Below are 16,080 nucleotides of genomic sequence, written 5' to 3'. Positions count from 1 at the left end.
TTTTGTATTTTTGTACAGAGTGAGAGATGAAGATCTTGTTTGAATATTCCACTCCAGCACCATTTATTAAAGAGGCTGCAGTTTGTATTTTCGGGTCCTTTTCAACAATCAGATGGCTATAGTTGTGTGGGTTTGTTTGTGTGTCTTCTATTCTATTCCATTAGTTTATTCTTTGCCCCTTCAGTATTGGGGATTGAATGTAGGGCCTTTGAGCTGAGCTACATTCTCAGTCATTTTTATTTTTATTTTTAAGCAGGGTCTCACTAAATTGCCCAGGCTGGGCCCAAATTCTTCCTGCCGCAGCCTCCCAGAGTGATGGAAGTACAGGAGCAAGCCAGAACGTGCAACTCTGTGTGCCTGTCCCTGTGCCAGTACTGTGCTATTTTTGTTACTATGGTTCTGTAGTATAAATTAAAATTGGGTATTGTCTTGCCTTCAAGCCTGGTTCTTCTTGCTAAGGACTGCTTTGGCTGTTCTGGGTATTTTGTGCTTCCATATAAATTTGAGAACTGTTTTTTCTAGCTCTGTGAAGAATGACATTAGAATTTTGATGGGAAATGAATCTATAGATTGCTTTTCATAATATGGCCATTTTTTATAATACTAATTCAGCTGATCCATGAACATGGGAAGTCTTTCCATCTTCTGGGGTCTTCAACGTCTTTCTTCAGTGTCCTGTGACTTTCAATGTAGAGGTCTTCCACCTCCTTTGTTAGGTTGGTCCCTAAGGGTTGAGTTGGGTTAGGTTTAATATTTTAGGCTTTCATGACTGGAATGGTTTTCCTGATTTCTTTCTCAGCTAGTTTATTACTGGTGTATGCAAAAGTTACTGAATTTTTAATGTTCACTTTGTGTCCTACAGCAAGCTCTTGATTGCATATATACTTCAATTCTATATTAAGGTCAATTTAAAAAGATAGGGAAAAAACAGAAAAAAATTAAATTCTTTTTACAGGGAGAAAAAACACCAGTTAAAATTTTAACCTTTTACCTGTGTCACTCTTGGGCACGGTGTTAGTTTTCTTTTTTTGTTTTTTTTCCGGTACCGGGAATCAAACTCACAACCTTGCGCTTGCCAGGCAGGCGCTGTGCTGCTAAGCTAAATCCCCAGCCCCTTGGGCATGCTGTTAAATGGTGTTGTCTCACTCAGTGGATCAGACCCATGACCTGAGCCTTATCTTTCCATGTGGCAGTTGAAGAAACTAAGAGAATAAATGATGTCATTGATCACTCACAGATTCCTTAGGAAGGCTGAATATTTTGCCTCTTGATTGCTGCCATGTGCCACTTCTTTCCTTATCCAACTAAAGGTAAATGTGGCTACCATTCTTACTTGGGAGTAGCCATGGTTTTCACTCTGAGTATCAGTGATTCAGCACATATATATAGTTGACTTATGAGGCCATAATTAGAGATTTAGCAAAAAATACACAAATGGCCAAGGCTGTTTCTCAGAGTGTGCATTGTATTGACCCAGTCATCCTTCTTTCTTGTTTGAGATACCATTAAACCTAATGGCAATGGAGGATTTCAAAATGGCACCCAGTGTGTTGGGTGATGGCTACTCTGGTCTCTGTTGCAATCTCCAGGAGGGGAAGCTTTACATTTTGAGCCGAGCAACCACACAGCATGCCAAGCTTTCTCTTTACTGGCTCAGAATTCTGACACTGCTTGCACAGTCAAATCTAGGTGTCACCCTCATGGCCCTATATGTGAGCAGCAACACCGTTTAACCCCAAGTCCCAGATGAGGGGGTGAAGCAACAAAGTTCTCCTCCACCTTGCCGGGGTTGGCCCTGCTGAGGGACTCTCGAAGCCCTGATTAAGATTGCCAAGCTAAAGAGTTAGTTTTAAAACTAATGTTTATTTCTTGTTTAATAGTTTTCACAGTGTACGGACAGAATAAAAGACCTGGAGAAAGAGTTTATAAACCCTGAGGGTAAGAACAGAACCCGCCTTCTTCCAGGAAAAGATCTGACCCAAGAGGAAATGATCAAAAAATTAGATGAGGTAAACACTCTTGCTTAAGATGGCGTCTCTCTGTTCCTTGTCAGTAGTTTCACAGACACCTGTGGACCGTTTCCTGTTGGACTGACAGGTCTATCTTCATCCTTCCAGACACTTAGCCTTTTGATGTAATCTAGTAAGTTCTCAGCTTGATTTAGGCACTTTCCAAAAGAAGTAAAAAATTCAGTGATTTCAAGATTCCAAAAGCACATTTCTGTCTTGGCCCAAAGGAGCAATTTTGCCTTCTTGAATGGGTGACCTGTGTTCCTGGTGGGACCATATCAGAGCACTGGAGCGCAGACAGAGCTGGGAGGGCCATGGTTACGGTGGGGGGAGAACTCTCAGAGTTCCGGTAGGGGCAGGGACAGGGAAGTCTCGCCTTGGTCCAGCCCCACTTTCCAGAGGTATTTCAGCCACTGAGAAGGGACTGTGCCCTCACAGCAGGTGCTTGGGAAGGCCCAGACAGCACTCTAAGTAGGAAAGAAGTCTGGGCCTCCTGTGGCTTTTTTTTTCCTAATGAAATTATTTTCAACTGCAGCTGGAACTACTGCTGGCCAAGAAGGAGGAGAAGTTACTGGAGAAGGATTTCATCTATGAACACGTCTCCCGGCTCACAGACCGGCTCTACAGCAAAACTGAGGCCTGCAAGCTGGACACACTGCACTTGGCCAAGAAGGTCAGCCTGGGACCCTGCCCGCTCTCTTCTGCCCTATTCTTGTATGACCTTTCTTCTCCAGACGGCTGGGCTTACTGAGAAGCACTGGAGAGATCAGGTTCTAGGACAGAGAAACATAAAAATGTACATAGGACTCTGAGAATTGTCCAAAATAAGTTTCAGTCTTGTTCTGTCAATGAGTTCATTTTGCAGCCAGAAACCCTAAGCTTTTCCGTGACAGTATGTAAGTTCCATTTAGTAGGACAACTACTTAGCTCTGACAGTTGTCATCTCTGCTAGGTCATACACAGTGTAAATCCTTTCTAGTTCTTCTTGAATAGAGGGCCTCACTTACCTGTGGTCTGTAGGAATGGCTGCTCCTTCCAGAGCTCAGCCAGAACCCACAAATAGAGAGGACCCCAGAGGGCAGAATCCTGTGGCTGCAGCTGACTGCACTGCATATCCCAGCAGCCACTAAGAGTACTGCTCTCAAGCTAGGCCTGAGGGCAGGGACGCAAAGGAGTGGACACACTGTCTCAGCAGATGAGGCTGTGAAGCGGGGAGAAGCACCTGCACCCCCACACTGCAGGCTGTGGTGGGCAGCAATAGTTCCCCCTCGTCTTAGTTTCCCGAATGCCGGGCACATAAGAAGAACATCCAGGGTGAGTAAACGGGCCTGTTCCGGAAACCACTTTGGCATAGTAAGTAGGAAACAATGGTAAATCTCAGGCTATTGTCACTGTTTTAATCTGACTTTTGCATTTCTGCTCTGACTTCCACTAACAGACTGATCAGTCCGGTGCAAATTGCACAAGTCACATCTTTCCTCATAAAACAAGAAAGCTCACGGACACTGGCTGAGTTAGCCCACCTCCTGGTTCTGCAAAATTGGCCTGCCTGCCTTTCATAGAGAATTTCCCTCTCCTGGAGGAAGTCCTTTCTCACTGAGGGTGGGTTTGTCCAAGCTCACGGCAGACTCTTCGGAAGGCACCCGTCTTGCTAGACAAATGCGAAGGGTGACACTGACATGGCAGGAAGGCTCTCCAGCACAGCTGGATAAGGGACAGACTGATAAATGGCAAAACTAAGCCAGAACTTAGCAAGAACACTCTTTCCTGTTTCCTTTTCCCCTCCTAAAACAGACACTAAACTGTTCCCCTCAATGCTGTTCACCTCGAATATGGTAAGTAGATATTCTGCCTTTCTCCCTTCTCTTTCCTTGTCCCCTTTTACACAGCCACAATGCTGGGCTCCATCCCTGCGGTCTCTTTCAGTTATTTCCTGTGAACTCCCAGTTAACCTCCTTCCTTCCAGCAAGAATGTCCCCCGCTACCATAGACAGCCAGCAGGCTGCCGTTTTCTTCAAGTCTACGTGAACTGTGTACATCAACTAAGCTTTGGCTCTTTAATTCTAGATGAACGGCTATCAGAGAAGGATCAAAGATGCTACAGAAAAAATGATGGCTCTCATTGCTGAGCTGTCCATGCAACAAGCCTTGACCATTGAACTCCAGAAGGAAGTCAGGGAGAAGGAAGAATTCATCTTCTCTTGCAATTCTAGGATAGAAAAGGGTCTGCCGCTCAATAAAGAGATTGAGACACAATGGCTGAAGGTTCTTCGAGATGAAGAGATGTATGCCTTGGCAGTGGCTGAGAAGTCCCGGGTAAGCTTTGGCTACCATATTGATTCGTGAAATGCACCAGGAAGGCTGTTTTCAGGGATTCAACTCTCCCATGATACAGGTTGACTTTCTTTTATCAATTCTTGGCACCAGAGGTGTTTTCGATTTTCTCAGATTTTGGAATATTTGCATACACAAAATGATCTTGGGGATGGGACCTAGTCTAAACATGAAACTAATTCATGTTTCATGTACTGTATACACACAGCCTGAAGGTCATTTTATATAGTCGTTCTACTGCACCCATGTTTCGATGGCAGTCCACCACCAGGTGACATTGTGTTAGTGCTCAAAAAGCATGTGGAGCATTTTAGATTTCAGGTTTGGGGATTAGGGATGCTCAACCTGTGTATGAGAAAATTTCCATTCTTCCACACACATGTAGTCCCAAGAGTCATTAGAAATTTCCTACTTAGAAAAGTGAAAGTACAATAGTCCAAAGTGCCAGCACAAGTTTAGTACCTAGTTCTTCTGCCTCGCTCCTTTCAGTAGTTTAGACCGGAGTTAGGCATCTCTTCCCAAAGAGACTACCTGGAGATGCAAGTCAGGCTGTCAAGGAGATGTCCCCCCAAAGAACCATTATTCGCTTTTTAACTCAAGAAAAACACACATTCCAAGTGTACACTAGAGAAACACCTGAGCACAGGGTCTGATTGTAATTTCCATGCTATCTGGGATAACCTCTTTAGGGAATTCAGATTTTACCTGTGGTGCCCCACTGTGATTCACCTGCCTCTGCACACCGAGTTCTGAATGGTGCCGTAAGGAATTACTCTGTGTTCCAGAAGCACACAGCAGATTCTGGAAGCTCTGAGGCTCAGAGCAACCTCCTAAACACTTTTCTCCCCTGGTTCCATTTTACTTACTTTTCCCATTATAAGGTTTGCCCATTTTACCCAGAGAAATATATGGTCCTGCCTTTGTCCCCAACATGGAAGTGGAGCCTGGTAACAGATATTGCAGTTGGAACCCACTCAGCAGTTCTGATATACCCTCACCCCTCGCATCCATGTGATGCTTGAGCAATACAGCCCCTTCCAGGAGGTGCTGCATGGGCTGGGGACTGTCCGTTCTCCTGTCCCTTTGGGGGGTATCAGCCAGCACAGCCCAAGGCTGCTCAGACTCCGCTGTGTCTTTTGGGATCCAAGGATGAAGTAACTTCAGCATTTTCAGAAAACTGACAGGAAAACTCCTTCTTTGCTCCTAGGAGTTGATAGAAACAGAGAATCGCCAGCTGCCCAATGGCATTTACACAACGGCGGAGCAACGTCCGAACGCCTACATCCCGGAAGCAGATGCTACTCTTCCTCTGCCAAAACCGTACGGGGCTCTGGCTCCATTTAAGCCCAGCGAGCCTGGATCCAACATGAGGCACATAAGGAAACCCGTTATAAAGCCGATCGAAATCTGACCGTGTGACCTGGTCCAGGCTCCTCAGAGAGAAGATACAACCAGGCTTCTTCGTACCTACACCTGGAGAATGTCAGCACGACACTTCTAACATTCCAGACAAATGAGGTACAGTCAACCACAGGGTGTAACACCGTCTGGTGTTATCGTCACCAGCTACTACCTTTATGTGGTTCTCAGTAGGATGTGGAATCGTCCTACAGTTATGTGAAAGCATGTAACTGAATTGCTCCTGTAACTCCTTTCCACTGTTTGTGCTGACATTTGGAAATATATAGTATGCAAAGTTCTGTAAAAGTGCAGAGTAAATAAATTTTCAGTGAGGTGCAGAAAGCACAATGGTCTTCATTAAAGAAAAAGCAAATGATGCTGCCTGTGTGTACGCTACAGACAGAATGGCTATCTGGAAAGGGAAATGCCCTAAGTGTCAAAAAGGGGTCGTTTACTTCGTGGAGGAATAAGTAGCACTGGAAATTCGTGTTGGTAAAACTCTGTCAGATGAAAAGCAGCGGGAAGGTTGTCATTTCTGAAGTAACTTTATGATGATGTTTTACAAGAATTCTTATGCTGTAAAAATGTTCATGCCCTGATTTAGCTCCCTTAGAAATTCAGATATTTTACAACAATTATTTAAAATGTTTATTTTATCTGAAAATAACTTCAGTGTTTTAAGCTCTGACATTGGATTTTTCAAAATCTCAAAACACTAATAACTTCGCATGCGAGAGGAAAGACTTGAAAGTGAGTATGATTCTACTTTAGTTTTATTGCACTTCTGATAACTGCATTTTCCTAATTCTGAAATGGTTCCTCACATGCACGGCACACTAGTAGGTCTGAAACTTGTGTTTTTACATTCTCTAATATGCTGAAGCTCTTTCGTACTGGTACCAGTTACGAATTTTACTTTACAACTCTGGGAGTGAGAGATAGCGCATCCTTTTATTTTGCCAAATCAAACACTCTGGTCCGGGCCGCTACCCTGCCACAGTACAGTGAAATGGAACACCACTCTGTGAGTCCTGAGTCTAACCCGGCTGCTTTGCAAAGTCCTTATAAAGGAATCACCTCGGAGTTCCTCTGACGGGTGACGCTGCATATAAGCTGCAGTTAACACAAAGAAATACTGTGCACTTCAACCCAGTTGCTGTGTGGTAGAGCTCAGTACCTCTTTGAGATTCAAATAACTAGGCACACAGAAAGTTTAAACCACGTAAGAATGGAAACCAATTTAAATTCACAAAGCGATGGATGATGAAATATTACAAGGTGAACTACTGGTTGAAAGATGGCAGTACCACCATGTGCTGAAATGGTCAGGTGGGACTTTCTACCCGGCCCTTATGCATGAAGAAGATTTTAACAGGTAGAGAGGGATTCCAGGCGGGAGAAATAGCCAGAGCAAGCCTTGGGCATAGACAAAAGTTGTGTGCAAGGCCCAGTGAGCTCACTTAGCTGCAACGGAATGTTTATCCTGCTAGGGTCAGGGTTTGGGAGAGCTGAATGTCAAGGAGTTCAAATTTTATCATTTAATGAATGGCAAGTTATCAAATGGGTAGGAACAGAGTCTCAAAAATACGTTTGCTACATTAGGCCCTAAGAAGAGACAGAAGCAATCCAAGTGTGAAATGAAACAGAGTGGGGAATGAAAGAAAAAGTCCTTATCAAGAGAAAGAATCAGCAGTGTGTTGCTGCTGATAGGGCTCCAGCTAGGTATAGTTAGTGCCACTCCGGCCTTCGGAGGAGCAAGTTCATGGGCTCAGATCCCTGGCTCGAGTTAAAAGGCTGTTCAAACAGCAGGAAGAATCAGGCCAAGGCTTTCAGCATTTGGGTTTTTTTTTAATGACACGATTTAACCAAACTTTTATAAATATAAAAGAATTAAATACAGTTCCATCTGAACCATCACAAAAACAAACCTTCTTCTAAATTCTATATGTACAAATCACTATATATTATAAGTTATTCTGTATCAGAGATAGCAGATTTGATTTAGCCCAGATTTTTAAAAGTATTCTTTATGCAAGCAGTGTTCTTTACACAACATCAAATTTTTCTGCTTGTGCTATTTTCAATAACGTATCTAGTTTTTGCTGCTCTAGACACTGTTCCGTAACATCTTTAGAGTAGATTTTATTTCCGAGTGCCACAGAAGCTAGCTTTGGCCTACTGAGCCAGTAGAGAGCGCACGGTTATTGCTGTTTCCTGTCTTGTTGGACTGTCTGTCGTCTCTCTATACTTGACTGCCCATCAGCCGCTCAAAACTAGAATGAGATCCAACAGTTTAGTTCTGCCTGAACATGTACAAAACTAAAACTCAGATGATTCAACCATATATTCTGTTTTGTCCACTTTTAGATATTGCCAAAGAATTCCCAACAAGAGTCAGGTTAATGAGGAAGGTTAAAATGTTGAAGACAGATCCAATGACATTTTCTCTTTTATAAGCCTAGAAGCATGGTGGTGTGTTTTAGAGCGGCTTCTTCTACAAATTTTGCATCCACATTGTCGTGCCCTTCAAAATCATTCAGAGCTGGAGGGGGAAAGAGAGAGAAGGTGTAACCATGGAGCCACGGAATATTTATAACTCTGCTTCCCACAGTTTTTAGGGGTCAGAGTTATTTTATATTTTAGTAAAACATACTATTCTGAGAATTTCATTCACCTAAGCTCCAAGAAAGGGCCTTCGCCTCAACCAAACAGGTGTTAAACCCTTTAGATTCTCTTAAAACTGCAAGGGTGATTATTTTTTGGTAATTTACATAGCAAAACCTGTGTTGCTAATGAAAACCAATTGCAGCAGAGACCTCTTAGTAAATAAGAGCCATAAGCCAATAAGTTCTTCTTGGGGAAGAACACAGGACACAGAAGTAGAAAGGGAAGAACGGAGCGGCGGGAGAACAAAATTGAAAACCTTGTGAATTACCTTGATTGGAGGACTCTAGATTGGTCAGAATTTCAATCAAGTAGTTCAGAGGCAGAAAGTCTACACCGAACGATGACTTATTGATCTCAGAATTCCACAGCTAAAAGGGAAACCACTTCTGTATTAGTTGATTCTTCCAAGGAAGCTCAAATTTAAATAGAGTGTTAAGAACTAGAATTGCTGTCTGTCCGTGTGGATATACTGAAACAGACAAAAAGGATCGAGAAAGCCTTTCCTGGCGGTGCGCTTGGGCAGGCTCAGACTCACCTGTTTCTTATAGTTGTGAAGCAGTCGGGCCACATGGTTCCGGGAGATGATGTTGGAACTCACAGGATGATCCCAGAGTCGATAGATCTTCTGCCCAATGAGCTACCATGCCATTGAAAAATATGCAGAGCAGACTGTATCTCATAGCTCATTAAGTAGACACCAGATTTATTCATAATTTTACAAGTATTATTCCACAATAGCTCATTACTATTCTAAAAGATGCTTGATGATTAATGATCCCTGGAGAAAGGATCATTAATCATCAACCTCCTATGAGGTGTGCTTCTGAATTTCAAATAAATACTCCCTCAAGATTGAAGAAATACTCCACCTTGAAGAAAGTAATTTATACACTGATGCCACCAACTTCTTTTTCTGAGATGGAGTTTACGTGCTTCTCTTCAAAACTGGAGATGGGCCAGTGTGAAGGGTATTTTGACAGGAAGTTAAGGTTCAAGGCTTGTCTAATCAACTTCCCTGCCATTGTCTTGTCTATAAAATCTTAAGTCCCCAAGAGTGTGGGAGGGGAGAGATCAAATTTGAAGACCAAACTAAATGTTCAGCAACCTTCCCCAGAGAGACTGAACCATAGCAAATTTGCTTAGCTCTCTATTCTCGCCTTTGCTTCAGTCAGCCTGTGAGGGAGGGACTGTTACAAAGCAAGATTACTAGGTCCGGGTGAAAGGCCACAGACACGTCTCTGGGGGAGGACAGTCACAGAGGTACAGGCGCTTAAGGCCTACAAACAGCGGACTCGGCTGCCCGGGCTCTGAGCGCAGCAACCTTGCTGTGGAATTTCATAGTATTTCTGCCTCTGAGAGCTAAGATCCCCCACAAAAAAAAGAGGAAGATGTGCCTTTGTAACTATTTGCCTCATGTTTTTCGCTCTTCCTCTGATCTGGGGGTGTGTCCATGCTGGCAGAAACACAGGAAGAGGAAATGGAGTTCCAGAACCTTCTGGCCTTACCTGTACTGCATTTCTTATCAGTGTGAATGCCAAAAGCACACATTTCCCCTCTCCCTCTTCCTCAGACCCAGAAGTAAATATTAGTGCGGTTTCCTAAGAGGAGAACACAGCTAAATGTTCTCTACGGACGGTGCCAGCGAGGGGAAAGCCAACAGGGGTGGGGACGGATGGGATTCTTGGAAATGGCTGGAAGGTGAAACGATTCAACAGACTTCAGCTAAAAGCAAGCAAATGCTCCTCTCCCAAGAAGAAGTTGGAGGGGAGCTGTGCTAAGGCTTAGGGGAAAGTAAAAGTCAGGGTTACCGGAGGAAGGCGCACAATGATGCTGAATTTTAGTTTTTCGTTTTTCTCTGTATTGTCCAAATCTACAATAAAGTTAGGGATTGAAGGGAAAGAAGAGAGAGAGAAAAAGAAAAAAAAAGTTATTGTAATCCAGCATGTATCTAAAAGTGCACCTTGATTTAGTACAATTGTCTTACGTATTTTATAGTTTCTTGGCCTTTTAGTCTGGCTGTTAACCTGAATTTATAATAATTAACTTGATAAAGATTTATAAAACAAATTTTATATTTATATAAATAAATATTTATTAAAGGAATCTGATGCTGGGCAAAAGTAATTTTACAAAGAGGGTAGAGGGGAAGGGGGAAAATTGAGATGGGTTCTATACATGTACAATTCTCCGAAATGAATGTAATCATAATGTACCTGCAAACATACACTAATAAAAATTTAATTTTTTTTTAAAAGAGGGATTGGCAAACAAGACAAATATCCACTTTAATACCTCACAAGTTTTTAATACATGAGTGGTTGATCTTGGTAATGCATTTTCCAGCCTTATAGCCTCAGGCTAATCTAACAACACTTTGAAAATTTTTAGTTGGTGGCTGAATAAAAAAAGACTTTTCTCTGATATGCTACCAGTCACAAAGTAGTTTTGTTGACTAACTTAAAGCAGTAGCTACTTTGAGAAATAATAAATGCTTCGGCCTATACTAACAAACATGAATGCCTGAGTGTAGCACACCAGGCCTTACTGAAAGGACCACGTCACCTGCATATTGCATCCATCATTGGTCTCTTCTGCATTTCAAGTCTGACTCTGAGATGATGGAGTTAATAAGCTGAGGATAAACCATTTTAACACTTTCTTGAGAAACAAGCCTGCGCGATCCCTTAGCTCAAGTGCTCTTGCATACAGACAAGGAGTCCAGCAGCAGTATGGATCGAGACGCCCCCTTCTGGGACGCTGGAAGGGCTAAGCTCCTCTCCACTGACCCAGGGCACAGCTCTGGAAATGGACTGTGCTCAGCAGCACCCACTGCATCATTTCTGGGGCCCAGTGCCCAGTGGAAACGAAGAGGTCCCTGCTCACACGTGAAGAGTGGCAGGTTCTCTGCAGGGCAGTAAGCCCCATGTGGGACCCTTCTGAGGGCAGCTGGACTCATGTGACTACACAGGTCTCACCCCTAGAAGCCAGCCCTGTTGCTGCCCAGCTGGAAAACACAGAGCCTCTTACCCTTCAGAAGCCTTTGGACCACCGTCTCAGTGAGAAGCAACACTCCGTTATCGATGTAATTCAACAGGCTGTGCAAAGGGAGACAGTAGACCCCGACGGTGGTGTGCAGGGTGTGGAAACCTATGGTAAGGGACAAGAGGGTGATGCCGTCAGCAGGCATCTCTTGCAGCCCAGAGAGAGACTCAGATCATGTTAATAAGTACCTAGCTCACTGCTGCGTGCCTGGAATCAAAGTCCTTGCGCACGAGTTCCAAGTTTCTTTGTATGATCACAACTAAGCATTGTGCTGGCATTGGGTCAGTTCCCAAAAAGTCTGTATTTCCTTGTCCTTGGGTCCTTTCCCAGGCAAAACAAAGGCAAGGTCTGCGCAGTGAAAAGTTTTATAACCTAATATACCTGTAATTCTACAGCAAGATAGAGAAAGAGAGAAGAGCTTCAAACTCCATAAACCCTGGCTAACAGGTTACTGAGATGGGGACCACTTTGCTGAAGGAAAGAAGGGGGCACCAGAAGGTAACAGTTTATATGCCTCACCTCTGGTCACCCCCTGGACGAAGCGTTCTGCAGTCTACTTAGACCAAATTATAGTAACAGAAGGACGACTATGACACCCTCATGGTGGCACACACCTGTAATCCCAGAACTGTGGGCGGCCCAGATAGGAGAATTGCAAATTCAAGCCCAGCACAGGCTATTTAGCCAGATCCTGTCTCAAAACATACTCAAGGGCTGGGGATGTAGCTCAGGGTGAAGGCCTTAGGTTCAGTGTACATGAAATGGCCAGTTAGCAAATCTGTGGGAACTTGCTAGAGATGTAGGTCCTCTCTCCAGCCTAAGTCTCGCGGGAAAGGCCACCAAAGACGCACAAACCCAGAGCTCCACACACACTGCTAGTGACAAGGGATGGACACGGTACACAAAGAAGAGAGCAGGCCAGAGAGAATCAGAGAAGATGTCTTGGAAATGATAGCACTGGAGGGGAGGGCGGAGTAGATGCAGCTCCCAGGCGAGAAAACACACTGAGTGATCGCAGAGGAAATGCCTCACGCAGCAGAGCAGAGCGGGGCTACAGTCCTACGCCAACAGGTAACTAAGCCTTTCTGAACAGGATGCAGTCAGAAAATCACAAAATAAGTGCACATTTTAAAAAATGCTCCGTGGTACCAGGGTCTGTAACAGCAGCTAAATGCTGAATGGCAGCAAGGAATTTATTTAGGGAACTTCTGGGCAGCATTCAAAGCATTTGAGCAGGACAGAAAGAGGGCGAGAGCTTTACTTGGGGACTGCTTCTATGACAACAGGCAGAGAATGCACGGAAGAGCGCTTTGCCACAGGGGGCGCGGGACCCGCGGGGCCGAGAGCACCAGCAGAGGCCTGGTGAGCACGGCCTGGCACCGACTAGACGCGGGGCACCGGGGACCTGTGGCCTACGCTTGGGAATGCACTTGGCAGTGTGCAGGGGCCCAGACCGCGAGGCCCCGTGGCATTTCCTGTCTGAGCTCGTGAGTCGTGAGCAGTGGGCCAGCCTGAGGCCTGGCGACCCTGAGGGTCACGTGAAGCGTGACGCCGCCGGGTAGACGTTAACAGCCTGGGAATGGGATGAGTGCACCAGCATTTCTGGAGCCAGAACAGAAATTGTGACATTACGGGCGAATCCACAGCAGGACTTTTTTGAAATGGACTTGGAAACTTTCCTAAACTAAAAAAAAAGTTATGAAATTATTTCTGAAGCGAAGTTCATACTAAATTGTCATTATTGATTTCCAGGATTCATAACTCCTTCCCCGGCCCAGTGTGCGTGGCCTGAAGGTCCCTAACGGCCCTTTGGCCTCTGCTGGCCCTAGCACACTGTCCCAAGTCAGTGGCCTCTGCCTGGCCTCGCCCTGTCCGTCAGCTCTCAGCATTGGGACAGCGGCTTTCCTGGGGCCTGAGCTCCGTCCAGCTGTAACCCTCACCCTCTGGGGCCCGCGGCCTCGCCTAGCAGAGGAAACGCAGACCCTTCTCAACAGCAAAGGTTCTAGCTCTAACCTTTGCTTCCTGTTTGTGATCCTCATTCCTTCTCGTCTTTAACCGGTTACAAGTTTCTGACACTTGTAACTCAAAACAGTCATCCCTAGTCCAGTTGGCTTCAAGAGCAAGCATGCTTACAAACATAAACACTGCATCTGTACACACATACACACACACACACGTGTATACACACATGTGCACACACATGATCCCTCCCGCTTCCACGTCATATGAATAACACAAACATTTAAGACACACTGGTCTTCCATACCTGACCCACGGACAGGCCTACTAGTAATTCTCAGTCACTATGGGCAACATTTTTCCGTTTCCCCTCCTCATGTCTTTGAAGGAATGTGAGTTGTGCAGAGAGCAGGCTTTTATGACCACCAGGCACAGTAACACCCCTCAGGAGGTCAGTTCATTTGTTTTCAAAAAGAGCTTGAACAACCGTGGCGATCAAATCATGAACAATCCCTACTGAGTCTTTTGTGTTAATGACGAACAGTTATGAATTTAAACCCAAATACCATATCTACATTTCATAAAATCCCTTCACTCTTTTTATTCTGTTGGGATCTTTTTTAAAAATTGTATTTTATTAGTCCATGTGTGTAGTCCATAATGTTTCCATGCCTTGTGGGAAGTTGGTGCAGGCACAGAACACCTCCTTCATCCCCCTCCCTCGCTCCTCCCTCCTTCTCTTGGTCCCCTTCTCCTCTGAGAAAGAGCTAGCTTTCTACCTCCTATTACATATCAACTATTTCCTCTTTATTTTCACTTTGGCTTTCTCTTATACCTGAAGCCATGTGGTATTCAAGCTCCTGTGTCTGATTTATTTCACTTAGCATTATGGTCTCAAGGTACCTCCCTTTTCCTACAAATGACTCCAAAGCACCTTTCTTTATGGCAGAGTACTCTCTGTTGGGTGGAAATACCACATTTTCTTTGTCCATTCACCTGTGGATGGACACATAGGCTGCTTCCAGGAGTACTGTGCTACTGTAAACACGGGTATGCATGCATCACTGTGATACAGTGATTTTGACACTTCCGGGAAGATACCTCAAAGGGGTATGACTGGATCAGATGAAATTTCTATTTTTGGTTTTCTGAGGAATCTCCCCACTGATTTCCACAGTGTTTGCACTAGTTCACACTCCCAGTGGTGGAAAGGGGCTTTTTCTCTCTTCAGTCTCGCCAGCAGTTGTTACCATTTGATTTCTTGGTGGCAGCCAATCCTTCTGGGATCAGATGGAATCTCAGGGTTGTCTCAATTCACATTTCTCTGATGGCTACCAATGGTGAGCGTTTCTTTATGTATTCATTGGCCGCTTGTACTTCTTCTGAGAAGTGTGTGTTTATTTCACTTGCTTATTTTTTTGATTGGGCCTTTTATTTGGGGGATCTAGTTTAGTTTAATTTTGTTTTGTTTTAGTTCTTTAGCTCTCATATTCTAGATATGAGTCCTCTGTCTGAGGAATCTCTGGAAAAAATTCTTCCCATTCTGTAGGTTGTCTTCACTGTGTTCGTTGTTTCTCTTGCTATGCAGAAGTTTTTTATTCTGATATGTGTTAGGATTATTTAAAACCACCCACTCCCAAGATAGGGACATCTGGCTTCCAAGCAGCTGTCTTCATCATGCTAGCCGCCCAAGAGTGAATTTAAAATGTGTGCTGTTGAGAAAGCTAGGCGGTCTTTGTTCAAAGTATGTCCAGGGCTACCCAGGGGGTGGAGGGGAGGCCAGCGTGAGACTGGGCCAGAGCCCAAGATCTGCATGGGCAGAGGACAGGTCCAGCTGCTGGATCCTCTTCCACAGATGCCAACGAGAACAGGCAGCAGCTGGGAGAGGATACAGCGATGGGGACAGGGAGGAGGCCCCGAAGCACACGCCTGGAACCACGATGCCCTTGGCCGCCGTGAAGAAGAATGGACAAAGGGCAGGCTTAGTGGCTTCCCTCTTAGAAGCTACTAATGAGTAACCATCACTGCACTGCTCATTACAAAATGGAAATCCCTCATGGGTTTTTATGTGTACCATAGCTTAATTAATCTCATACACCAGAATTCAGAGAATGAATGGCCAGCAGAATATTTTTGTCGGAAGTTCTGATTTAAATAAAATTGGCTTGTAGTTAAATGACTATAATCTTTTTATAAATTTTGATGGTAATTTCAGCTCAGTAGATCCTGCTTGCCCTTTCTGAAGATATGGTTGGACTCGATTAGCAATGTTCAACTTTTCACGAACATAGGGATGGGATGACATCTCAAACCCTGTCCGAGGGTGGCTTTCTATTTAGGGTTCTATAACTGGTCATGTGACTGTGTTCTAATACCTGGAGAACTCTATTGTCTCACAGCAAAGCAAGAGTCACCTGCGCTTTAATTTGTGTTCATTAGCCTGTCAAAGGCAATAGTTGACAATAAAAAACAGTGTGTATTTTATATTTAAAGTTTTAACTATGCCAATTTCATTAGAATTCCTGTATCTAAAATGCTGCCTTTTACTTACTGAAAGGCACCTTAGTGTGGTGTATGCATAACACCAAATGAAGAATATTTAACACGTCTCACATTTTAAAGTTGATCTGTAAGTTCAGATCCCTTAGAAAGTCAGCAGGATACAACA

At 44.3% G+C, this 16,080-nt stretch overlaps 2 protein-coding genes across 2 annotated transcripts in view; one reads left to right on the top strand and one right to left on the bottom strand.

The window, feature by feature from the left end:
• The window catches only part of Ccdc146 (coiled-coil domain containing 146), a 115,143-nt gene extending 109,057 nt beyond the window's left edge, over positions 1-6,086 (top strand). Inside the window, exons 15-18 of the mRNA XM_013510513.1 lie at positions 1,881-2,009; positions 2,545-2,682; positions 4,077-4,325; positions 5,551-6,086. Coding sequence (XP_013365967.1) covers positions 1,881-2,009; positions 2,545-2,682; positions 4,077-4,325; positions 5,551-5,754 — 720 coding nt within the window. The 3' untranslated portion in view covers positions 5,755-6,086. The remainder of the gene's footprint in view (positions 1-1,880; positions 2,010-2,544; positions 2,683-4,076; positions 4,326-5,550) is intronic.
• A 138-nt stretch (positions 6,087-6,224) lies between these two features.
• Positions 6,225-16,080, bottom strand: part of Gsap (gamma-secretase activating protein) — a gene marked incomplete at its 5' end in the record, with an annotated part of 70,016 nt that continues 60,160 nt past the window's right edge. The window contains 5 exon segments of the mRNA XM_013510519.1: positions 6,225-8,286; positions 8,680-8,779; positions 8,947-9,048; positions 10,220-10,281; positions 11,439-11,558. Of these exon segments, the coding sequence (XP_013365973.1) occupies positions 8,195-8,286; positions 8,680-8,779; positions 8,947-9,048; positions 10,220-10,281; positions 11,439-11,558 (476 nt within the window).

The sequence above is a fragment of the Chinchilla lanigera genome, unplaced genomic scaffold (assembly GCF_000276665.1).
Source record: "Chinchilla lanigera isolate Chin_1 unplaced genomic scaffold, ChiLan1.0 scaffold00009, whole genome shotgun sequence".
Taxonomy (NCBI): domain Eukaryota; kingdom Metazoa; phylum Chordata; class Mammalia; order Rodentia; family Chinchillidae; genus Chinchilla; species Chinchilla lanigera.
The sequence above is the reverse complement of the archived record's forward strand: the minus strand, read 5'-3'. Positions and strand labels throughout refer to the sequence as shown.